Consider the following 26,836-nt stretch of genomic DNA (forward strand, 5'->3'; position numbering starts at 1 on the left):
AAGGATAATAATCACATCTTAGGCTCTAGAAATGGGCACCAACTAAAACTATAACAATATAGTAAGTGCAAACACTACGCAGGTATGACAGGCCCCCTCTACATATGAAGGTAAAGATGCAATTGGAGTCTAATGCATGACCCACCTAATCACACCTCCTGCCATGCCACACATGCACGGTACAAGACAACTATAGGATCACGCATTAGATCCAATCGCGCCTTATTGCCAGTGTAGGGGGAGCCCAACCCTGGGCTTCCCCTGCATCAGTAAGAAGCAGGTTCCCACCGCTATGGGGGAAGCATGCCACACCTGACGGTATGCATGTGGCACAGCCAGGACTGAAAGCCCCACCAGTAGCAGGACTCTTGGCCCTGGCTGCACATGTGGGCTGGGGGGTTTCACACACCTCCGAGTCTTGGAGACTGTGGCCGCTGTAATCCCCCGGGAGTTTCATGTTGAGCATGGTGCACCCCTGTGGCTGGAAGCCCTGTTGGCTGACAGGGCTCCCAGGCGCAGGGGAGTTCTTGCTATACATGCAAATTAGAGCTTGACAGCAACCAGCTATAAAGTTAGCACATTTTCCAGGTTTAACTTTATAGTTGGTTGTAGCATTTTATCGTGTGATAACTATTTTGTACATGTAGCTGGCCTTAAGGTAATTGCAGTTGACCAGTTCATTGCACAATACCTGTAACTGGTAGAGGGGGTCATAGTAGAGCAGTCATAGTCACTCCCATAGAGCAGTCATAGTCACTCCCATAGAGCAGTCATTGGGAGTCACAGACATAAGAGAGCAGTCCAGGACACAAACAGACTCATGATATCAAATGCTCCTGCAAACTGCAAGCCCAAGAAAGTCCATATGAAAAAAAATCTCACTCTATCAGAACAAATTCTCATTGACTAATATTCTGAATCCATAATACCAACTCCAGTAGCCTCCCAAAGGGAAATTAACCCTTTTATGAGGGTAGGAGATGCACGTTGTCTAGGATCTCCTCTTATCTGGGTATCTCATCTATTCATGAAAGGGTGTGGACACGTGTATTTGAGCACTTTCAAAAAGGGCCAACGTTTCAAAAGGGCAGACACTCAGTTAGTTGCAGCTCAATAACTACTGGAAGGAGGAAGGCAGGGCAGTGTGGCATCTTACAGAGTAAGTTTTACTCTGTGCTACTTTGTCCTCACACATGCAGTGACCCACCAGCAGCAGAGTACCTTCAGGCACTAGACTGATTCAGCTGCGTTCATATTCAATGAATGAATGCCCCGAACATCAGAAATGGGATTGGCTTCTGCCATGCACTCTGCCATTAGCAGACTCAAGCAGTGCTGTTTCCAGATACTGTCATACCCACAGAAAAGCAAATCCCTAGAATAATGGCATTTAAACTAAAAAAATCCTGTGCAGAAAAGCTTCGTCGGGAGACAGGTCTTTGATGTACTCTGTGTTACTTAAGGAACTGTCGTAAAAAATAGTATTGGGTGTCATTTGGATTTCCCTTCCACCAGACAGGGCCCTAATCTGCAAGACAGAGCATCTTCAAAACCCATTACTAACTTCAACAGGAACTGGTGACACCTTGCTACAAAGGCTCAGCACGTTTCAGGATCGGACCCATAACAAGTACCGTTTGATACAAATGCAAATCCCATCCTTGAACAGGCATTTTGATCATTTACTTTAAGCTAGGGAAAAGCACATGGGAGGTACTACCCCAGTGATCATGTTGCAGACGTGATTATGTAAACGAGGAGTCTGTCTGTCTCTTAACAAACATATTCAGCCTCCCACAGATCACTGAACGTCCCTCCTGCGTTCAACAATAATAGCGAACATCTTTCTCCAATAAAAGGTGATTTGCTAGGTTTTCAAAGTCAGTAATACTGCGGGTTTCCTGCTTCAACATCATAGATTCCTCTCGGCTATTCATTTAACATAGCAGCTTATTTATAACAGATTGCATATTAGTATTTGAAGCCATTTAGCAACTGCTTCCTCCCCCATCTTCAAGTCACTAGTTGACTCCACAGTTTTCACATACCACTGGCCCCTTTGATTTCCCTTGATTTCTTTCCCTGGGATCAAGGTGATCTATTTTTAGTCTACAGACGGGTGTAAGTGCGGAGTTGCTATAGAGACAGTTAACTGATACAAACCAAGTCCCACTGCAGTTCCTCAAGCTAGTAAATGAATGCCAGCCTAAGGGGGACAATGGTTCAGGGGCATCCAAACTTTGTTTAGCTAAGGGATGAATTAGTAAACCTCCAGGACCGCAGGACGCACCTAATCCATGACTGCAGCCTTTAATGTGGATTGCAGCTTGTAGGCTAAGTGCCGGCATGAAATGCTCTCTCTCCTTATCTAAGTGGAGGCTGTTATCCCAATAAAATCCAGCTGATCCAGGGCTACTTCTTTCGTTCTGTACAAATAGAGGGCCAGATTGTAGCTTGCCTCATGGCTCACCCTGGTCCACCGATTCAAAAGCAGCTGAAAAACCAGCTCAGCTGGACGTCTGAGGATTCATGAGGGGCTGGAGAACATTTGGGTGGGTGCCACCCCCGTCGCAGCACATGGCCCTTGAAAAGGCATGTGGCTGAAGACTTTCATGTCCAAGTGAATCCTGATTACTGGCCCAGCCCTTCGGGGTCAACTGCACACAGATATGTTTCCTCAGATGAACAAAACAGCCTACGTTTTTTCTCAATTCCTGTCTTCAACCTAGTCCTTCCACTGGCTTCTACTTTTATCCTCAAGGATGGCACAATCATTGCGTCTGATCATTAAAGCAAGAACCTTCCTATGTCAAGCCTCTACTATCTTGAGCAAACTTCCTCTGTCTCTCCATCAAACTGGCTTTTCATCTCATTCAAGATTTGAAAACGTTGCCCTCTTTCCTTGTCTGCACTGCTTAAAATCACAGACCATCTGCAGACGCTTCCTCAGCCTGATGAAAGGTGTTTGCCCCTGAAAGCTTGCAAAGAAGAATTTTTCCAACTATTTGAGTGGGTCTAATAAAAGCAATCGGATTTACCCAAGGAACCTTATCTGCTTAAACCTCACTCTGCTGTTAATTATTCTCTCTTCCTATATCACAGGAGCAATTCTGAATAGAGTATGGGGCAACAATTTGTGTGAAAGACTTGCCTGTCCTATACATCAAAGACCTGTCTCCTGGCAAAGTTTGACACCCCTGCCGTACAGGTTTCTCATCACCGGTGTGAGATTGTGCCAATAGGTGGTAACTGTTTTCTGACGTGATGAACATTTATTGAAGAAACAATAGGGTATCTCTAATTCTAAGTCTTTCCTGGTGCCCTCCTCAAGCTACAATCCCAGTAGCTTTATCAACTGAAGGACAGTAGGAAAAGGACTGAGTTTAAGAAGTGCAAAATCTGCACGTGGCTGTATGATACACTGCTGGGCTATGTCTCTCAAGCCAATTAAGGCTCTGTGACCTTTTTCTATACCGAGAATTCAAGCTTAGAAGCCATGACTGCCAGCAGCATGGCAATATCTCACAGACCCGTGCTGCATCTATGAATACTTAAGGCTTTATATTTGAAAGCAACTCTGTGGTGAGAATAAACGGCAGAGGTAATTTGGAGCAGTTGAATCTGACAGCTCAGACTTTCTTAGGAGTCCTTGACCTGTTTTCAAATTTGAACAGGAAGAAGAGTGAAAGCAAACTGACAGAAGTAGCTGAGTTCAAAAACAATCCCTAGTGTTAAGTAATCCAACAAAACGATAACTGTGTCCTTCAAACAGTGATCTGGGGCAGTTTACTGAAATGCTAAAAGGGAGGCGATGGTCCAAATACACTGATTTTTAATCAAATAAAGTATCTTGACACAAATGCTACTCACCTGTGGGATTTTAAGCTGTTGAAATGTCTCCGTTTGTGGAAAAATATTAAATTTGCTCCTAACTGCTGGTGAAACTATTTGTGATATGAATCCATAAGAAGGTTTTAGAAGTAAACAATGGGCTGGTGAAATATGTTCATAGCAAACACAACGCTGAGTTAGAGATTATAGCTCCTCAAGCAGCTATCCATGTAGAAGGGAGAGGCTTTGAAAATTACAAAGGGGAAGAAAAGAGCTCAACATTAAACTAAAGTAATAGGATGAGCCCATCAACTTGAACATTCATTTAAAATCAAACTTGGTTCTTGAAACACAAATAGTGGCCTTCTGTGTGCTGAAACCCCAGGCTGCCTTCTTCAAGCTGTGATTCCATGATAAAGTAATTTCTGCTTCATCTTCTTTGCACCTTTGAATATCTTCAGGCAAAAACAGCCAGATATTTGATTATATGATGTGGGTGTCTGCAAGAACAGGGGACTCAATCCAATGATCAAGGTAACCCCCTCCAACCAGTCTGTCTTTTGCCTCCATTTGCCATACCCCTAGCATGTAAGGAGGGCAAGGAGAGAAGGACGAATTATACTTAGAAACTGCACTGAACTAAGAAAGTCACTTCCCTCGAGCTCACAAGAGAGCGATGAAAAGTACTGGCACCGGCACAAAACCTAATGGCCCATCTTTCATCAATACCACAATGATACCACGAAGAAAGCTACTTATTATTTTATTACTCTTGAGTAGGTGAATAGTTTGTTTATTGCAAGGGTGACTGAATCTTATGGAATATCAGCTCTCCCAGTATGTAAAATGGGAATAATAGTGCTTTTCATACTGTTCATTTTCCTTACATAGCCATATAGTGCCTACAGCAATGGTTCTCAAATATTTCAGACTTGGGACACCTCTTCAGTTTTGAGGCACCTGTCAGAAAATGCCAGTTCTTAGTCCTCTCATTTTTTTGACTACAAAAAAATAATAGAGCAAGTCTTCTGTTGCAGAGAACTCAGAAAGACCACAACCCAGCAGAATACTTTTGACACGATGGAGTCCTATTTAAAATCTCTGACTTTATCTTGTGAATCATGTTTGCCCACAGTGCTAACATTGTGAGGCACCTCTTTCTGGTCTACACACCGGACCCTGCTCCTTGACTGGAAACACTAAGTTCACTGACATACAAACAATAATTTTTTTTTCTCTCACAAGCCATGTTGGGAAACTTTATTTTACTATGAAAGGACAAAGAGGGACCTACAAATTTTGTCTTTCTTCAATAAAATTGTGTGTGTGTATGCATGTGTCACTTTGCTCGCTCTCTCTCATGTGTCTTTCCCATCAAGACCTTTTTTCCATCTTATTCCCTCAAGCCCTCATTCTCTCTTTCCTTTCTCCCATCAATCTAGTCTTCTCTCCCCCATCTTTATGCATTTGACACTCCCTCTGGATCTAATGACAAAAGGATCTGAGCTGAGATTTTCTCTTTCTTCCACAAATAACACCCATCCTGCTGTGCTGAGCTACGTCATTTGTATACATGCAGGGTTTTTATAAAAAATGATGATGCTGATGGGAGTTATAAACGGAGATGTTTGTGGTGCTGTGCCTGCCTACGGGAGACCAAACCCTACTACTGACATGTAACCAGTCATCAGAGCCTGGCACCTGAAAGACAGATCTGTTGCGTGGGCATCCAATACCTGGGACTTTCACTGAACCCCACTTCGAGGAAGCCTCCCCCTGCCTCAGCCAGGAGGAACGATTGAGTCTTCAGGCATTGTACAGTATATGAGGAGCGCAGGCTTATGAAATACAGAACCTGGGGGTCAAGCCTACAAACAAGAGGCTTCCCCATCGCTCTTTATTCCTGTATAGAGTCCCAACAAAACTGAGGAGTCCCATATTTGAATTTTACCATATAAGAACATTTCCAGGCATGGCTGACTATGTGACGCAGTGTCCAGGAAGCGTGGCATCCCGGGAGAGAGTCTGGGTAAAGCAGCAGGCATTGGTGAGGTTGAACAGCAACAAGGCTAAGCCCCAGACCGTTGCAAGGGCAGCAGCAAGAACATTACTTCTTTACTGGAAATAGTTCTTTATACAAGTCTGTCAATAATAAAGCATTGTGTCCACACCACAAGCCTCATCGAGATACTACAGACTGCCTGCAGCAGCTCACTCGCCCTCAGCCAGCTCAGTGGCTCTTCATGCAAGACAATTGCCTCACCAGCAGCTGTGAGAGGGTTAACACCAGACTCTGTCCCTACTCTTTTTAGGCCTGGGGAGAAGCAGCTGCCATTTTGGCAGCCACGCCACTGTGTCTGCTTGCTCTATTCTGCCCTGCTTCTATTCCAGCCCGGAAAAATTAGCTTCCCTGCTTAAGGTACAAACCTAGTTTGGGAGCTGATTTTTGGGGGAAAGGCGCATGTGTGGTATGCAGGTAAATACAGTAAGCAGTAGGTAAGTAAGTATCAGGTCTTGGTTCCCCGACAGAAAATATCTGTTTTACTGCTGCATAGGAACAGTGCTTTTCCTGACATTCAAAGCACCTTCAAGTGAGAGCATTTCCACTGCTGGTGGGCTCCAGGGAACAGCATGGAGGAGAGTCGGGAGAAGCAAAACATGGCAAGAAAGGGGTTTCATACATTTTGGTGCAATTCATCACTGCTTTTTGTCCTAGTGACAGCCCGGCTCTGAGAAGCCTCACCGCTTCCAGGTCTCGGAGTTCTCTGTAATACAAGATTAATTGGCATTGATCTGCCACTGGTGGATGTTTTCTGAAATTGCTGTCAGCTCAGCAGACCATGAAAACCAAAGAGAAAAACGTTAACGAACTAACGTGCTTCTAGTCTCTGCTGCTGAAGGCTGGGGCTGCCTTTCCAGAGCAATGGGACTCCATTCTTCTGTTCTCTTTTATGTCCTTTTCCTCTGCATGCGGAGCACCTCACAACTGGGAGGTGCAGTTTGCTCCCCCAGGAGTTCTGTTTTCATCACAGTTGCTGCCCTTTGCAATTATAGGAACAGCGAATGGAGCGAATATTCTACCGAAGGGCATCTAATGCACAAGGGCATTATCCACAAGGGCAGAGACCAGGTACCAAACCCTTGTACAGGCTCATACAGTGCTACCCTGGGCCTTGACCCATGCCCACTGCCACACTGCCTGGCAATTCCATCAGGGAAGGGCAGTGTGAAATGGTAACAAGAGTTTTAGAAGGAATGGGCAGCATGGGAAGCTCTCCACCAACACTGACAGCTTTGGAGAAAGGGCCCAGCCAGCTGCAGTCCAGCCCATTAAAGTATACCAGGAGATTCCAGTCCAACATGGTGCCCCAATTGCCCCCCCTCCTGCAACAGAGCCCAGTGCCATGGATTTGGCCAGCAAAAGGCTGAACTAGGTCCTTGGTTCACATTTGCACCATCGCTGCACTTCTAAATGCTACAGGCCAAATGTTCTTGGTCTCGGGCTGTGCCCATGACTGCTCTCTGACTTGTGAATCACCATCCCCTCTGGTAGGCAGAGTTCACATCTCTACCCACCATCCCAAAATGAAGTTGGGGAACTACAACATGGGACTTTACACAGACATTTACTTCGCACTCCAAAGCACAGGACAGCTGTAAACCCTGGGCAATGGTGCTTCATTTCCATGGAGATCAGAAGCAAGGGAATTTGCATGGGACACCCATAAGCATAAAGCCTACACAGGACTCTCTCACCTTGAGACTACTCTGTGCAGGTTACCAGACTTCAAGGCAGCCACTGGTGGATCTGAAGGAAGCCACTCAGAGCCCGTGAGTTCGTGTGCAAGTGCATTTGCAGTATCAGAATCAGACCCCTAGTTTTGCCTATAAGACTACCTAGGGTAGCCCACCAGCCTGCATTCTTTACCACCTGCCACTTTGTACAGCCATTTGCATCCATGGAAAGTGAGACCAAACACAGCACAAGGCAGGGGAAAGTCAGGCCCAAAGAGCAGTGTTCAGACCTCTGGCAAGCTGCCCATGTTGCAGCCCTGTTCCCTGTCCTTCCTCCTTCCAGAGGTGCAGGACCTGGCATGTCTGCGGTAGGTTTGAGTCCAGACCTGCTGAAGCTTACTAAGGCAGGGAATAGCACAGACAGGGAGGCAAGGACCAGACTCCAGCAGCCTTGGCCCAAAACTAACAACCAGGTAAGTCTGATCAATGTGAGTGAGCGTGATAGAGCTCCCCAGATGTGTAGGTATCAGCAAAGGGCCTCAAAGCAGAGGTGTTTCTGGCCTGGACAGGGCAGGAATACCCCATCCTTCGCCTGTGTCGTTCAATCCTTCACCGAACAGATGGTGCCCTTTAAAGGGCAAGGACATTCGTACCCTCTCAGACAAGATATCTTCTCCTTGAGGAAGCCATAGAACAGAGCTATTTACAACACACGAGGCTGTTGCCAGAACTAATAACTAGGAGAGTCATAAATTTCCTTGACAAGGTGATGCAGGAGCAAGGCAAAGTTCAGACAACCCCACTCCCCACAAGAGCCCTTTCTTGCTGCTCTAGGCCTCTCTCCTGCTTCCTGAGTCCTGCACTAGCTTCCCATCTTGTGGCCTTGAAGCCCCAGTGTCCCCACCTTGTACTCAAAGCTCTCCCTACCTTCATCCCCATTCCTTCTCACTGCTCTGTCCCACTACTCTTCTCCCTGCTCCAAGCCCAGTGCACTGTGCTCTGGCGGAGACCCCTGCGGATTGCATGCTCACCCGAAGGGACTGTAAAGGTCCCATAGCTGGGCAGCTGAGAAGTCCTGTTGTAATGAACCTGGGCCCAGCTGCCCAAGACTCAGCCTCAAGCCCCAGGTGCAGGTAGTCAGGAGTTAGCCTAAGTCATCCCGCAGGGCTACAGGAAAGGGCCCTGCTCATAAATGCCTTTATAAGCCCAGAACAGACAGAAGCAAGCTGTCTGGGAAAAGGCTGCCATGCTGTGTTTCTTGCTTGATCTGAATACCCTGATCAGCCCCGGCTTCTGGCTCATCTTCTGGGCTCTTCAGCCCCTGAGTCCAGCTCCTCAACTCCTTAGTTCCTAACTCAGGTTCCTCAGCTCCTGACTCCAGTCCTTCAACCCCTTGGCTCCTGACTGGCTTCTTGGCTCTTGGACCTTGCCCTTGTTATCCAGGTGACCCACCCTAACTGCCTATGTCCCAGTCCCTTACACCCATCCACTAGACCAGGCCTCGCCCCAAGGCACACTTCTCTCTGGGTACAAGTGCTGGGACCTATTAGTCCTCAGACTATGTTAGTCCTAGGAACTCTGAAGATGGATCCTGTAACAAGGGTCTGAGCCCCATTGTTTTAGGGTCAGTGACTTCCAAAGCCAGAGGTTCCGGGCTAGAGAGTCTTGCTCTCTGCTCAGGGTCAGACCGATGGCCATACTTGGGGTCAGAAAGGAATTTCACCCCATGATCAAACTGGTATGGACTGTGAGGGTTTTTGCCTTCCTCTGTAGTGAAGGTCATGGACCTCTGCCTGGGACCCCCTGAGCACATATTGACAACATTTTATAGAAGCAGGATGTTGGCTGCCATGGTACCCCCGCTTTATCTGTGGCAGGTTAGGAGGTTAGGTTTATGTTGCATCAGGTCTGACAGTAGTCTTATGAAGAGTTTAGATTATGATCTGAATGAGATGGTTTGGCAAGAGATGATCCTGCCTCAGGCAGGGGTCTGGACTAGACGACTTCTGGAGATCTCTTCCAGCCCAACTTTTCTATGACTATGCCCCTCTGTCGCAGTGCCCTCAGGTGCCCTGCGCCTGAGAGCGGAGACTGCTCTGGGGAGACCTGTAGTGGCAGAAAGGGGGAGGCTCAGCTGCCAGTCACCAGTCACCAGGGCTGCACAGGTGCTGCTTGCCAGGGCAACTGGTAAAACCAGCTGACCAGGAAGGGGCAGGGCTTATCCCTTCTTAAGCCCAGGTAGAAGGCCAGGAGGGCAGTCCCTCTCCAGCAGCCGTGGGAGTAGGGACTCAGCTCAGACAAACAGAGGGGAGGACTCTGGCCATGAGAGCACCCCCTGGTCACTGCTGAGGTTGGTGGAGCCCTTCTTCCCCCACTCTCTCGCTCTCTCGTAGGGAGTAGATTTTTGTTCGACCGGATGGTCTAGTTTTTATGTTGTAGCCCAGGGGCTTTATGTTTTATGTTTACTGTTTTAACCGGAGGACTGGGTGAGGCTATTAGGGGTGGAGGAGGTCTCATAGGAGCTCCATGGTAGTGTGGGGCCTCCTGGCGCCGGAGAGGGCACAGCACTGTTAGGGGGCACATTGGCCCCAGCCCAGGAGCCCTGGAGCAAGAGGGGGCAGCAGGGAGCCCCAGAGCGAGTGAGAGAAGGGGGCAGCAAGGAGCCCCGGGAGTAAAGAGGAGGGCCAGAAAACAACAACGCCCAGGTTAAACCACGTCAGCTCCATCTGCGAGGCTTGGGCTGTGATGTAGGGGAGGAAAAGGAGCCAAAGATAGCGCCCCTGTCACCAGGGTGTGGAAAAATGGGCAGCTTCCCGCTAATTACAACCATCTTCTAATCAAATAAGATCAAGGCATGGCAGGTGAGTAAGCAGGTGGTTGGCCCACTACAGGAGGGCGGAGCCACTCCCAGAAAGGCTCCAATATTGATACTACTGTCGCACTCTCCCTTCCTTAGACCACTTGTGGAAAGAGGCCAAGAAACACCAGGAACTCTGGGCTCAGTTGAAGACCAGAGGTGCAAACCAGAATGAGACTTGGCCAGTGACACCTGGCATGGAAAATGGCATCCTGGAAGCCTTGAGGATTCTCCCTCTTCTGTACCTTTACATCACTATTGAGGAAAGAAGCTTCTGGGACTGAACCAATCCTAGCAAGAAACAAAATGGAGTTCCCCATGGTAAGCAAGGTGAGCCCTGCATGGGCTCCAGTTCACCCAGAGCCTTCCCACATTTTCACCAATGCCACCACTTTAAAAGTGCAGAAGCAGACTGCTGCCATCCATTCTCTGACAGCAAAGAAACTGGAAAGAATGCCTGGCCCACGCTACCAGACCTCAAGGGCCACGAAAGGCATCTGTTGCAAATGCAGTCAAAGATGAATAACAAATACTTGACCCCAACATCTGCTGAGCCCTCTTGTCTCCCTTTAGAGTTGCTGGGGCTGAATGATTTTCCAGGGGTATTCAACACAGGCCTTGTAGATACAACCAGGTTTTTTTAGTGAAGATTAATTCAGCAAATTGTGAAAAGCTTTTGTTTTGACATTTTATTGCAATAAATTAAGGCAGCCTGAAAAAAAAGAATTTGCCTTTGTAAATATTAGCCCACATTTGGAAGAGAACAGTTTCTGCTGGGATCACCGGAACAGAAACTAATCCAAGGAAGGCAATAAAATATACACACTGTCTTGTTGTTTTCCTGCTCTTGTGATCTAAGGTCCGGTTGTGGGAAAGCACCTGCAGCCCTTTGCTCCTGAGGAAACTCAGACATAGTGAGCAAGCTGGGGCTGGGTTTTAAATATCGATGATAGAAATTCTGCATAGTAAATATGCTCCTAATTCTGTCTTTGTGCCACCAGGGTGGGCTACATGGCAAGATTAATGAGAGCAATTATTGGAAGCTGGTAAGGACTCGGTTGGTGTTTTATAGCTTGCACTCGGCTTCTTCATGCCACTGAAATCTTCCCATGCATTTTAGTTAGACAGGAAGGAGGCAGTGCAGGGAGCAGGAGATGTATCCTTTTCTGCATTTCTCCCTTATGCTGTCTCTCTAACACAAGTCCAAGGCAGGAAGGTTTTTATAGCAACCGCTACTGCGGCAGGATGAATTATTTTCTGTGCAAGAGGATTAACGCTGGCTGCTTGGGATCACAGGGAGCACTGATGCTGGAGTGAGCCTGTATGTAACAGGTGGCCTGCTGCCAGCCACCTGCTGCTGGAGCAAGACTGCGAGTGTCCCCCAGAACCTGACTGAGCACCCTCATCTCATTGAGGCTAACCGTGGCTAAAGCGGGAGGCACTGCCTGAAAGCGTCGTATGCCAGACTTAGAGAGCACATACCACACACGCTCTTCCCTGTCTGGGAGCCCAGGGGGGTCCCTTGACAGCTTAGGAAGAGTCCCACTTTTTTGTGGGCCTCTATAGTCTCAGTCTACCTTATTGCTGTGTGATCGGCAGCAGCATCTCTCCCTGTGCTAGACTCCACCTTTTCCCCCACTGTCGAACTCCCAAACCCGCTGCCTCATCACATACACAAGCCTCACACTAATGTATCCTCGCCGAGCCAGGAGTGTCTCTCCCGATTCAGTGGAGAGCAGAATCAGGCCTATTCCCTCGGTCATGCAGAAAGAAAACAATGAATACTACTGTTGAAAGAGAGACTAACATCAGAGCAGATGAACTTAGAGGTTGGGGACACACCTTGAAACAATCAGCCGGAATATACTGATAAAAGACGGCGGAAGGCTGACACACTTACACAGGCACCTCCATACAAAATCCATATGCAGCTCTCACGCTGGGTTTACACCAAGTGCTTCAGTGCAGTTAGTGCTGAACCGTAGCACAGTGAAACCAGAACTGAGCTCGGCACAGTGAATCGACTGGCCCCACTGAACTCCAACCTTCTCCCACTGACTCCATGTGATATTGCCCACCGCGCGTGGCGAGTTTCTATCCCTTCTCTCAGCAGACTTGTGCTTTCCTACAAAACATACCGTGCACAAAATAACGGTGGCTCAGCAATGCCGGTAAGTCATTCCAACATTCCTGAATTATAGCTTCTGCTGTTCGTCAGGTGGAAGTCAGCACAGAAGCTATTTCACTTTCCGAAGAGAGTGCATGCCAGAGTGGCGGAGGCATGCCAGCCAACTCACTCATCTCTGAAACTTGTTGCCAGGTTTGGTACTCAAACAGAACTCGTGCTATACCCACCCTCCAGCACGCACACACAGACACGCACACAATCGCCAGCAACCATTAGTGTCTTACAGAGGTTGGTCTTAAATTAAAGATCCAACATGACTCTACTGGAAAGTGCAGTCTTAAAAGGAGAGGGCTTAAAAAAAGAGGTCACTTCTAGCACGTAATAGGGTTTTAATCTTCCACAAAAACTGAAACGCTTAACATTTACCTTTTCATTCAGCAAATACGTCATTCAAACTTTTACTAAAGTAACACTAGAGTTAATTTTCTGTTTTCAAGGAAGACAATCCCCAAATGTAAAATTTACAATCCAACAGCTCCTTTAGGATGAACTTCACAGTTTACAATAATCTGAACACAGTAAAGCCACTTGGAAAAAAATAATCTGGAAGATCAATTCCTTATCTACTGGTTTAGATGCATATACTAAAGACAATAGCTTAGTTTAGCTTTTCATGTCAGGTGCCAAACTGTGTAAACATCCCCATAAACACCTAATCACAGCAATTACACAATTGAATCAATGGCATTCGGGAACAGAAAGTTGCTTTAATGCTTTATACTCAGACAAGCCCTGTTCACAAAGAATAATCTGTCCCCATGTTGATGGTTAGCACTGTAGTTTCCCTACCTAAAAGGCCATGAGGTTCAGACTGGCGTCTCTCAGAGCTTTTGCACTGGTCCTTCCGTTTCTTGCTTCCTCTAAAACTGCCAAAACGCTTCATGAGCTGTAGTGAGCACCAAAGCAATTGCAGCTGTCAGTCATACCCGGGATTGAAGAAGGGAGAGCGGATCTGAGCAAAAGGTGGAATGAGTCAGGGAAACAAGGAGGGCAGGTGAATAAGTCAGGTCAGCAGGCAGTCAAGGGAGGCCAAAAAAAGTCCCAAAAGTCAACAGAAAAATCATGCGTCTCCAAAAAGCCTCAGCTTGTGGAATCCTGAAATGCAGCCCCAAGGCAAATCAGTTCATATCTTCATGGCAATAAGCTCCTAAGTGGCCCGGTTCCATGTATAAAGCACTCCCAGTTGGAACACCTACTGGACAGTAACCAGTCAGTGAGTATCTGCGGATACCAAGAGAGGTTCAAAAGCCTGTGGTGCTTGCAGCCACTGGAGCTGCAGCTCTTAGCCTTAAGCAGCCAGGAAGTTTCAGAGACTGAAGCAGAATTTCCAGAGTGGATCAGCTTATGCAGAAGAGGTCAGTAATGGGCTGATAAGCTCCCCCCTTTTAAAAATTACTCAATATGCAAAAAAGGCACAAGCCCTCTTGAAGGGAATTGTCATGTGCAGTTCTGCATGATGTCTCTTTAAAGAGACTGTAAAAGGAAACCACGCTGTACAGACAATTCTTGGCACCAATTGGTCAGGGCATATTCACATTGTGACATGACATCACACAACTATTTTGATTCATGCGTCCTAGGTCTTTACAGGGACAGGATAGTCTGGCTGCTGACTGATGAGCTAAGAAACGTCAAGCCCCTCGAGGACTAATGACTAATGGGAATGCAGCCCTGCCAGTCTCAGCAAGGGAGGGTGATCATCTCTCGGAAATAGGAGACTGCACACGGGCTGGGGCTTTTCTGTAACAACAAACCCTCTCCCCACACAGCCTCGTACTGTACACAAGAAACACCTGACAAACCGCCTGCCCTCCGTCAGTGCCCTGCTCGACGTGGAAAAGGCTGCGCATGACCACTGGCTCTCTCACACATTCATCGGAAAGCTTTCTAAACAAAGTTACCGAGCAAGACACAAAGCCGAGATCTCTAAGCTACACCAAGGGACAGTGCTTGACTTGGGGCCTCTAGGTTTGGACTTGTTTTTTGTAGGGAAGGGCAGGCCGTTGTGGGCTAGCTCCTCAGCAGGAGTAAAACAAACAGCTCCAGGACCCTGGGTGGTGGCCAGGTCTGCTCTGAACATGGAGACCCAGCACCAGTGGCACCTGCTTTGTAGAAACAACCCGATTTTCAGTGCCTGCACCTCTCCTACACTCCACTAGGTGCTCAGTGCTACCTGGCACCCCCTCCTTAAACTAACCTTGTCCTCCAAGCCCTTCTGTGAGACCCAGACAAGAAATTCCCCAAGTAATGACAGTGTCAGTCAGGGGCAGCTGAAGTTAGCAATTTTTTTTTTTAATGTAACTGTTAAATTAAAAAAGCAGCAAGCCTGGGTTGCACGTGTGCCTGAATGTGGCTGCCCCATGTAACCCCCTGCTCTGATCTCAGTACCTTCTTCTTCATCATCACATGCCATAACTGCATCATCCACACTCATGCCTCAACTGCAGTGTTAACTCCCCTGAGGCAGGGGCCATCGCCCAATGTGCCTGCGTGGTGCTCAACACCATGGGAACTGGGATCCCAAGGCTCTACCAGAACATTACTACTGTATTATGTCTTCTTCATCGTGTCTCCGATCCAGCCTTTCTATGCGGTCCGTTCCCAACATTCTGCACAGGCCACTGCTTCCGGTGTTGAAGTTGCCAGATCTTGAGGGGTGCATTGCGGTGCTACAGGGCATCTCAGAAGACGATCCATGGCTTACTTCTCTTGACAAACACATTGGTTGGTTGCATAGAGGCCCCATGATTTTGTGAGAAAGTTGCATCTTCCAAGACCTACTCTCCATATTATGTATGATGAAGATAAAGTGGGAAGTGTTTGGACAGTGACTGAATACAGACACTTGCTGTCCCGGCCCTGCACAGTCAGATAGTTAAACTATGTCCAAGCAGCTGCTATGTATGCTTCAGAAAGACAACTTAGAGGGAAATGTATGCGTTTCTAAGGGCAGAATCCAGGCCCATAACCCTAGAACGAATTTGAGGGAAGAGAAGAGAGGAGAGCTAAGGAAACAGCTAGCCAACAGGCCCCAAGTTTAGACTAAGTGAGCCACCCTGGGTTTCCCCTTCCTTACAAAATGATCCCTCTCTCTCCTATGCCCTGACTACAGGCAATGACTTAATGTCATTAGAGACAAAAAAATTTAAATCCCTTTTTAATGAGATAAAAATTGGTTTCACTGCCACACAGAGACAATCTTCTCAAAGTCCATATGGACAGGAGCCAAGAATAAATACAAGCACTGACCTTTTCATGCAGGGCCACTGCACCAAGGAGGCTCCTGTCCCCTAGCTAAGAAGAGCAGCCAGGCCCTGCTGGTTTTTTCCCCACAGCTCTTAGAAAAGGAGGCAATGTCGTTTAACAACAGATTCCTCAATAAGAAACAAGAAAGGACATTGTGCTAGTATAGAGCATATTGTATCTGTGAGAACCGCTCCTCTGGAAACATCATTTAAACAAAGTTTAAATCAACAGCCAAGCTTGGAGAAGCTACAGCAGAACTGCAAAGGTTTCAACAGGCTGGAAACTCAAACCACTTATTGACTGCAATGTACAGAGACTCTGACCCACAGCTTGCAGGTTGGCAAATGGAGTTGTACCATGTTACGTCTCCAGAGGCACCAACCTATCAAACTGGAAAAAAAAAATAAAAAAATAAAACCCTAGGGAGGCTGATCCTGAGTGGTCCAGAGCACCAGGGCCGGATTAATGCATAGACAAACTAGGCACATGCCTAGGGCCCTGAACTGCAGGGGGCCGGTTCTTCCCTTTGCAGCGGCAGTGCAAATGGCCATGTCCATCTCCCTTCCTTTCCCTTCCCCTCCCCTTTGCCAGCCTTACTGCAGCGGCAGCTCCAAGCCCTGCTCCCCATGGGCAGCAGTGCCAGGGGTGGGGAGGGGGGTCTCAACTGGCCCAGGGCCCAGGAATTTGTCCGCCTAGGGCCCGCTAAAGGATTAAGCCGTCCCTGCAGAGCATCCAACTAATTGGGTGCTCCCACTAATTTACAAGAGGGAGACATTGGATCAGGTCATATGTAAAACAGAAGACTTTTCCAAGGGTTGGTGCAAGGATATTTCTGATAGAAATGGCAGGACATGGTGAAATGTTTCCCTGTCATGGTGGGCATAGAAGCACTCTGGCTGTGTACATGCAGAGTAGACCAGAGGCCTAACTGCGCGGGAGCAACTGGGACAGCAATCCTAGATCCTACCACTGGGGAAGGGGGTGCAAAAATAGCTGGTGCAGTAGCTGAAGACATTAGCCATGATGGCAATTCATTCCACTCCACACTCAACCGGTCTCCAAACACATCTTGGTCGCTTCCATTAAAAATTTCCCAAAACTCAAGCTTCATCTGGCTCTTGCTTAGTTCCTGGAATGGATAGCGGCCAAAAAATGATTTCTTATTGGAGCTGCCAGTGCTGTGGCCCATCTCCCCCCAGCCAGGGGACACTGCAGGGGGTTTGGGGGAAGGTCAGCCTGCAGCCATCTTCTGGAAAGTCAACTGGAAAACTTGGAAATTTCTGTCAAAATAACACACGTTTGGAAAATAGGAGGCTCCAGGAAAGCAAGTCAACATTCTGGCTAACACAGACCCAGACAGTTACAATAAGAGAAGTACCTTGCCTAAACTTGGCCTGCCCGCCCTTTGAATGACTGTTATTCAATACAGCCGTAAAGGGACACCAGATATGCAGAATACTGCACACCAGCTACATCTGGGCTTTCACTGACCTTCAACCCAACGTGTGAAGATGGGTTCAACTCCCTTTGACTCTGGATCAAGCGGTGTAATATACTGCAGTACTTAAGGGAGGGGAATGTATTATTTCCCTACAGCTTACTGGCACATCCTTTGGTATCCAGAAGCTAGATAGCTTTTACTGACTGCTTGCCTAGCAGCTCCTCTGGCCTTCATGACCCCTGTGGTGCAGGCTTACAGTATACTGCTGAGGCTGTGGCTGCATGTATACTGAGGACTGCAGTCTCCAGAGCTGACAGGCTCTTGCCAACAGATTTAGGTTGGAAAAATATGACAAGTAAAACGGTGTAATAATATTTTCTAAATCCCGAAGTATGTACTAGTCTCCTCTGCACGTTCCATGCCGCAGCTTACTGCTAGGCTATTTAATTCTACCCCTCCCGGGGCTATAATATGGACCAGCAGGATGATCAATAGAAGTGAGGGTAATGGGGAGCACTGGGCTAGGGGTGACTCCTAATCAGTCAAAACCTGCATTCTTGACTCAGCCAAAACACCCATTTCATATATTTCATAGACATTCGGACTGGAAGGGACCTTGCAAGATCATCAGCTCCAGCTCCCTGCCCAGGGACAGGAAGTCAGCTGGGGCTAAATGATCCCAGCAAGATAGGCATCCAAATGTGTCTTGAAAGCGTCCAGAGGAGGGCAATAAAGGTCAATGAGTTGGGACTGCAGGACATTCAGATTGAGCTAGACAAAGCCTTGGCTGGGATGATCTAGTTGGGGATGGTCCTGCTTTGAGCGGGGGGGGGGGAAGGGGTAGACCAGATGACCTCCTGAGGTCCCTACCCAACCCTAATTTTCTATGACTCTATGGTCCCATACTCATAATAAGCATTGCTATTTCTTAGCATTCCATTAGTAAACTGTGCTGCACAGCTCTGCAGCACACAAATTGAGTTACTGGGTTTTTTAAATGAAAATTATCAATGTTGAAATGGAGCTGTTGTTGCAAACAGTTCAATCAGGCTGCGTTTAGCTTCAAAACAGCACTTGATCTGATAATACCATCAAATCTATTGTGACTGACACAAACCCAAGAGGTGCCTGGGAGTTCCTGACTACGAGGGAACACAGCTTGATGCAGGCTGCGCAGAGGTTGGTGAAGACAGACAAGTTTGTATCAAAATCTGCTTTCCCTTTCTGTTTTCTTTCTCTTTTCCTTTTCTGCTTCTTCCTTCAGTCACCTGGATTTGGAATCGCCAGACAGACCCATCCACTGAGCTTACATCAGTCAGTCTCACTGGATGTGGCAGAGCAGAATGAAACATCCCTTTCTATTCAAATGGCTGGAAAAGGCTCTCAACCGCCACCGAAGTGTGGACAAGCTATTGCCACTGAAGGACTAGCAGCAGAGCAATCTCCAAGCAAATAACAACACTTGGGATGGCTCAAAGCGGAAAACTGATATTCATGCAGGGCACTTCAGTAAAGCCCACAGCCCCACCACCCCAAAGCTCAGGCCTTAAACTCTTGATACTACAAGAGAAATCTTTGGCACTGCAGCAATGACCTAACTGAAATGAGATTGGCCCAGACTGGCAATCTCTGAATCTCGCAAGAAGTCAGAAGGATGTTAATCCCCAGAAAAAAAAAAAAATCAATACTTTCATTTCATCATAACAAGATGAAGGAATCTCTTAATATACAGTGTCCTAAACACCACAATGAGGCTCTATGCTGACTTGAAAAGAAGAGGAACAGACTGAATTATCAACATCCCACTCTAAACACCCACTTGCTCCTTGGAGGCCTCCCAGTAAATTAGTGACCAGGTACAATGCTGTTTAGCTTTCAGCCCAAGCTGGTACAACAAGATGTCACAATGTGGTAACAGCAGTAACATAGCTCCAGATAGACTCAGTATGGATTTAACCCTGCAGCTGACACAGATATCACAAAATACAGTATTTGCAGGTAAAAATACTTACTTGAAGGGTCAGAAAAAACAAAGTTGGAAGCAGTTTCAAAATCCTACACCTCTCCCTCTCTACACATGCTAACTTTTAGTTTTACAACCATTTTGTTCTGTGTTTTCTCCTGTTTCTATATGAAGACCCATATAAACAAGAGAAGAAACTGCCTTTGTGCAAGGTGCTGTCAAATGCATAAAGCAAGCAAGCCACAGAAGGAGCTATATAACGAGTTAAAGCAGGGGTGTCCAACTCAGTGGGGCCCCACAGGTCAGATGAGTGGAAGTGGGCTGGTCCTCAGACTAGCTCAGAGCACAGCAACAGCCCCGAGAGCAACTGGCAGCATGTACCCAGGACCAGCCCCAAGCACAGACATCAGCGTACACCCCAGACTGGCCCTGCAATGTGCACCAGGTCAGCCCCACACTCCCTGTGTAGTGTGCCCAGATACAGTCCAAGACCCACAGACAGCACCAGGGGCCACATGATAAGGTACTGCAGGCCCAATCCAACCCATGGTCCTTACCGTTAGCATCTCTAAGTTAAAGTAATCCTAGGCAGGTGTCCCTTCAAACAATAACTACGGATATTCAGAGAGAAGCATCATTTTCATGTAGATATTAGCCTCAATATTTGTCATGGACCCCTGTCACTGCAGAACCTGGACATAATGCGTACATGCAGAGAAAGACATCAGCTACAACGGACAGCAACATGTGCCTCCTCCCATTAGCTATCCCAGCACACGAGAGCAAAACAAACTTCACTGCAGAAGCCCAGTCAAGCAAATGCTGGCTGAAAGGGAGTACTGAATCCAGCCCTGAAGGCTTAAATACTCATGGCTTAAGAAGCCTCTCTCACTCCTGAACTCTGACTCTAGGGAAAATTGCTGCTTCTTGTCACCCAGGGAAATGAAAGGAGCCTGGCTCTGTTGTTTATTTGATTTACATGCTGCTCTTTCCAACAGAGGCTCAGGAAAACAGAAAATGTGCAGACAGCAAAATAAGCATAGTCCAGAGAAAGGGGCCATCCACTGAGAATTGAGCTGCCTGTCCTTGAGGTTTCATATCTAGGGCTGTTAGCCACTGCTTTGGCTAGCCTGTTATGTAGTCACAGACATGTAGGGCAAAACGGATAAAAATGCCACATTACTTTGTACCACATTTCAATACACAGAACATAAAAGTAATGCCAAAGAGAGTTCTGTAAGGCCCTAAAGCACCAGCTTATTATAGTTTAAAATGGCTTTGCTCCAAGAAGTGATACTACACCTGAATGCCTCACTGACCACAGAAGCAGGCAGGGGATGAGCTTTGACCTACTATACCTCACCCCTGCATTTGGAGACACCTTAGAGAATAAGTACAGGCTGGATGAATGGACTGTAAGATGGACAGAAAACTGGCTGGAGCATCAGACTCAGAGGGTAGCGATCAATGAATGGCTTGATGTCTAGTTGGCAGCTGGTATCAAGTGGAGTGCCCCAGGAGTCGGTCCTGCGGCTGGTTTTGTTCAATATCTTCATCAATGACCTGGAAGATGGCACTGAGTGTACACCTAGTAAGTCTGCAGACGATACCAAGCAGGGTGGAGTAGTAGATACCCTGGAACATAGGGCTAGGATTCAGAGTGGCTTAAACAAATTGGAGGATTGGGCCAAAAGAAAATCGCATGGGATTCAACAAAGACAAGCACAAAGTCCTGCACCTGGGATGGAACAATCCCATGCACCAGTACAGGCTGGGGGCTGACTGGCTGGGCAGCAGCTCTGCAGAAAAGGACCTGGGGGTGACAGTGGGCAATAAGCTGAATATGAGCAGGCAGTGTGCCCTTGTTGCCAGGCAGTTGCATACTAGGCTGCACTGGTAGAAGTGTTGCCAGCACGTCAAACAAAGTGATTCTTCCTCTCTATTCGGCACTGGTGAGGCTATATCTGGAGTACTGTGTCCAGTTTTGGGTCCCCCACTACAGAAAGGATGTGGACAAATTGGAGAGTCCAACGGAGGGCAACAAAAATGGGGCGGGGACTGGAGCACAGGACTTAGGAGGAGAGGCTGAGGAAACTGGGCTTATTTAGTCTGAAAAAGAGAAGATTGAGAGGGGATTTAATAGCAGCCTTCAACTACCTGAAGGAAGGTTCAAAAGAGGATGGAGCTGAACTGTTCTCAGTGGTGACAGATGACAGAACAAGGAGCAACGGTCTCAAGTTGCAGCAAGGGTGGTTTAGGTTAGATATTAGGAAAAATTTCTCACTAGGAGGGCAGTAAAACAAACACTGGAACAGGTTACCCAGAGAGGTGGTGCAATCTCCATCCTTGGAGGTTTTTAAGACCTGGCTAGACAAAGCTTTGGCTGGCCCCTTCCAGCCCTAATCTTCTATGATTCTACAATAAGAAATGGAACAGATTCCCCACCTGCTAGTTAATGTGTTATCAAGGTGTTAAACAACCAATGACTTACTCCTGGCCACTTCTGCAATCAAATCAAGCTGGACCTCCAGAAATTTTAAGCTAATAAATAGACCTGAGGACCCTGCATTATTCTGTATCATGAATAAAATAGAAATCACTTTCATTAGCAAACCTTGCCTGTAGACTCTGTCCTCAAAAGGAGCAAACCCTGACAACAACAACAACTGTAATACAAAACCTTGGCACTATAATATAACAATAATGTACAGAACATATAACAATAATATATAGAACAATAATAGATATAACCATAATAAAGGGTGTTTTGCATCAGATCTCAAAGTTCTTCACTATAGAAGTGAGAAACGCAGCTCCTACTGACTGAGTGAGGAGACTCGCCCAAGGTTACAAAGGAGGCCAGTGGCTGAGCCATGACAGAATCCCTGTCTCCTGTATCCCAGTCCAGTGCAGAGTCCACTAGGCATTGCTGCCACCATTACCACCAGAATAATGCATCCTGTTCACACCACCTCGAATAATTTTACATCCCACATGGCTGCCTCACATATGTAGTTCCAAAAAGATTACTAGAATTAGTTACCCAGAAACTGCCTGGGGTCCCTTCCTGAAATGAATCTGAACAGATGGACATATGGAGGAGGAAGTATTCATTAGTATATACGTAAAGCAAGGGAAATGTAAAGTCATTCAAAATCTCCCTGGTTTTTCTTTCTAGCTTTCTGAGATCTGCAAGCACAGAGCAGACCAGACATTTTCTTAGCAGAAACGTGCTCTTTGTATGATTTTTTTTAAAAGGAGAATAATGCATTGTGAAAGTGATGGAACTCAGGAGTTCACAGACCCTGATACGTTATGATACGATAATGGTGCCACAAAAACCACATGGAAAGAGAAGGAAAAAGGCCGAAGTCTGGAGTGCTAACATGGCAGGCATATCCATGTGGGGTGCAAGACGCAGGGTGTCTTTTATGACGTGAAACTCTCCAAGCCCCGGTCTTTGCTATTTCTCTACCATGCTGCTCTGATTACTCCAAATGCTCCAGGGAGCTCTGAGAAATAAAGTAGCATCCAATATGCAAACTGCGGTGATGGCAGTATCCAGGAGTGTTGATCCATACCCCTAAGATGTCAGGAGTGTAAATCAAAGGAAGGCGTGAGATGGTTTGAGGCAGGGAAGAAACTACACAGCATTGAGAAAAATTTACTAAACGTAAGAATGATGCAGGCTGCCCAGGGAAGTGATGGAATCCCCTTCACTGGAGGTTTTCAAGAAGACACTGCAGGGGCATCTGTTTGGGATGGTTTAGAAAAAGAGGATCTTTCATTTGTGCAGGAGGCTGGACTAGATGACCCTTGAGGACCCTCCCAAATCTACTGTTCAATGAGAATTGCGCTCATTATACCATGTAACTGAAAGCACTGAGGGCTGCTGTGATGAGAGGAACTTGATTTATAACCCTGTGAAAAAATTCTCATGAAGGAACGCTGGCTTCGCTGGGACATGAAATAGGGGAGCGGGTTGAATCATTCTTTCTAAATGGACTATGAAGAGCCGGGAATGGATCATTTTGATTTTCCACCCACTGTTGCTGATGATCATATTCCTGGGGAAGGTCAAGTGAGGGTCAACTCATGCTGCTCTGGCAGAGTATGCAGAGAGCACATTGACCAGAGAAATAATCCTCTATAACCTGCACAAACCAGTGGTGGGTAATGTGAAAAGGCAAATACTCATAATATTATTATACTCTGCCCTGTGTCTGGAAAGTATGCTTGAAGGCTAGAAACAATTGAGGGGGCTTTCATTGAACTAAGTTCTCTCCCTCTCTGAGCAAATTTGATTTTTTACTTTTCTGAAGTGTTACTGAAAACTTAATGCTAGTGAGAAGCCCTGGAGTCTGAAGTCTGCTCGGTCCTGCATAATCCATGTTTCAAGGCACAGACAGAAGTGCAGCTTGGACTATATCCCCAGTCTAACTCATGGCGCTTCACAGAAAGTGCCATGAGTTAGACCAATCCTCCCGACCCAACACACATTATCTGTTGGGTTAGGAGGGTGAGGGATGGAGTTTGTTCTGGGGGTTGGAGCTCACTCTGCTTCCTTCCCCCCTCCCATTCTCAAAAGAGCACCGGGAGCAGGGCTGGGCTGTCTCCCAGAACATGCAGACACAAGTTAATAAAGGTTCACCGCTTTGGAGCGTCTTCATCTGAACTCTCATGTAATGACGGTCCAGACAGGTATGGGATCAGGCTCTTTAAAGCATTCTGCAGCCACTTGTGTTAGGTCAAGGCTGTTGACCGCTTTCAGGGGCCCGATCAGGGAAAAAACTGTCACAGCTATCTGTGCCTTCAGTGTCTTATTCGCAGAGTGGGTCTGACTCAAGATTTACATGATGCTTTACAGACATATGAAGGGACCAGGTTCCTGGCCACAGCAGATGACAGACTGGTACAATAGCAGTATAACAACAGTGAATAACAACAGTGAAAAGGAAGAAGGTGAAGGGACTAAACAATTAGAGAGAATGGAAGCCTTTTTGTTTCATATGCACTAATTTATAACTGATATTTGCCATTGAAGAGAAATTACTCAGTGCTTAGTCTTAGTAAATTTTTAACACAAAAATAAAGGAACGGTAAACAGAAAAATAGGCTGCAATGTGATTGGGGGGCACAGGTGAAGTCACTGCTGTGCCTCTGGATTAGAGAAAAAGTAAAGCGTAAGTGCACCTGCGATGCCTGGACATAAATCTTTAGAGAGACATTTTTTATTTCCCCTGATTCTGTGCTGGTCATAATACTAGTCACAACACAAACTGTGCAGATTATTTCGAGTCCCAGAAAACCACAATGGTGAGCCTGTTAACCATGCTTTTGCAGCATTCAAGTGCTCCTTTATGGGTGGCCAACTGGCTCTTAGAAAGATTTCTGGCCGCACCACATTACTCTGTGGTTTATTTATTTTTACTCTCTAAAGCTAATTTAAAAATGATCGAGTCACGTCATGTCATGAATTTACTTCAAAAACAACTACAGAGCGCTGGCAGATTCACAGATCCTGTGACAGATGAAGCTGAGGTGTTAGAGCGGAAAGCGCTTTCAACATTCAAAAGCAGCCTTCCTTCTCTAACTACAAGACTTGAAGCGTCTGGAACAAAAGCAGAAACTTGTTACCATACTGCCGAGTACCCTGTTTGTCTATCAAGGCTTAGCCCAGCTCTTCAGCAGTCTAGCATTTATTTTCCAAGCACCTGTTAAGCATATCACTAGAAGGGGCTGGAAAGCACAAGCCAAGTTGGTCATTATTCCGGTGTCGTGACTGGGACCATCAGAATCAGGTTCTCACACGGAGCCTCAGACAAGTTTGGCAACTTGAGGATGGAATATTTTCGGTGTTATTATATAATGCATGTTTGGAAAAAAACCCTCCATGTCATCACCTTGGCAGTTAGCAATGAGACTTGGCAAGGCTCTGCCAGTCATATTAATCACAAGCATGTGACTGGAACAGAACTATTAAAACCTCAATCTTAAAAGGCACAAACAGAAATTATTGCTACATATTCCCAGGAAGCACGAAGGTTGTTTTCAGTCTGTTTAAAATTCCGACACAGGGGACAAGATATGGTGTAATAGCAGCAGAGCTGCTCCAGCAGACAGGGCATTTAGCTAGGAGTGAAGGCTTGGTACAAACATTACAGTTGATGCACTTTAAGCACGTGGAAAGTGCTTTACAGCTGTAACAAAACAGACATTCATGGCACATAAAGTGCTTTAAAAATGGCAGATCTTGCTCTAAGTTAACCCTGGATGGATGTATACTGACCTAGAGCACATTCTGTTAGACTGCTTTATCAAACGTTTGTGCTAGATCCCATCAAGGGTTAACCTAAAGCACGATCACTGCCATCCCAGGCAGCGTTGTGCATGGCTGCTCTAGCCTCAGGCAGAGCGCCCAGTGCTGGGTTGGCTCCGGCCCCTCAGCCATCATTGACACCAGTCAGTGCCAGCCTCTGATCCCAACCCCATGCACAGCCTGGCCAAGGGGGCGGAAAGGGGGGAGTAGGATTTCTGTCCCTCCAGTCACCGTGGCCCCATGGTGCACTGAAGCTCAGCCAGGGTGCTCTCTCTGCAGGGGAAAGAGTCTGGGTCTCTCTCCTGGCAGCTGCTGCTGGGGTGGTCCCTCTCCCCAGCCAGCGACTGTCATCAGTGGCTGGGAGGGGTGGAGAGAAATGGAGAAAAAGGAAGCCACCCCGCTGCAAGGGCCCCCCCCACAGCTTTCTGGCTTGGGGGTTGGAGGGCCAGGCCAGTCAGGTCCTCACAGCATGATTTCTCCCCCGGTACCCCACCTCCCCCAACCACAGTTCCCAGTGGCAAAAAGCCAGAGCAGCCCTGCACTGCATGCTTCTGGCTGCAGCTGCCATGTGGCTTGGGGTGGGGGGTGTGAATGGAGCCCCCCTGCCACAAGAGCCCCCCCCACAACTTGCTGGCTCGGGAGCCGCAGAGGGCCAGGGCAGGTCCATGCAGCAGGGGGGGTTCCCTCCCCCTCTAGCTCCAGTTCCTGGCATAGCAAAATGCAGGCCCAGGCAGCTCTGCTACAGCTGCTGCCTGCCACTGTCAACAGGCTGGGGTGGGGGGAAAGGGAGTCCCCTCAGCTTGCTAGCTGGGGTCTTTGGGGGAGCCAAGCCAACAGGTCTGCATGACAGGGGGCTCCCTGCCCCCCAGCCCCAGTTCCTGGGGTAGGGAAACACCAGGCCAGACTGCCCCTCCTGCAGCTTCTGGCTGTTGATGTCAAGAGGCTGGGGTCAGGGAAAGACAGCCCCCTCCCTTTCCCCAACTGCAGGGACCTAAGACCCTAGATAGCAAGTTGGGGGGAGGGGGCTTGTGGCAGGGGGACTGCTATTCCCCCAACCCCAGCCTCTTCACAGTGGCAACCTGCCCGGCATTTCCCTGCATCAGGAACTGGGGCAGAGGGTGGAAGGAGCACCTCTGGCTCCAGGTACTTGACCCAGCCCCCCCCACAAAAAAATCCCAGCCAGCAAGCTTTGGGGGACCCTTGCAGTGGGGGTGCTCCATTGCCTGCCCACCCTCAGCCACTGCTGTATTGCCAAG

The 26,836-nt window shown here is 47.4% G+C and overlaps 1 protein-coding gene across 3 annotated transcripts in view; it reads right to left on the reverse strand.

Annotated features, from left to right (window-relative positions):
- The window catches only part of PRKAG2 (protein kinase AMP-activated non-catalytic subunit gamma 2), a 328,707-nt gene that overhangs the window by 168,059 nt on the left and 133,812 nt on the right, over nucleotides 1–26,836 (reverse strand). The window contains exon 1 of one of the 3 annotated variants that reach the window (XM_019530349.1): nucleotides 13,401–13,864. The exons of the other annotated variants lie outside the window; for them this stretch is intronic. Within the exon in view, the coding sequence (XP_019385894.1) occupies nucleotides 13,401–13,494 (94 nt within the window). The 5' untranslated portion in view covers nucleotides 13,495–13,864. Of the gene's footprint in view, nucleotides 1–13,400; nucleotides 13,865–26,836 lie in introns of those variants that run through there. 3 annotated transcript variants of the gene reach the window in all.

Source organism: Crocodylus porosus, unplaced genomic scaffold (assembly GCF_001723895.1).
Source record: "Crocodylus porosus isolate Cpor-Errol unplaced genomic scaffold, CroPor_comp1, whole genome shotgun sequence".
In the NCBI taxonomy this organism is placed as follows: domain Eukaryota; kingdom Metazoa; phylum Chordata; order Crocodylia; family Crocodylidae; genus Crocodylus; species Crocodylus porosus.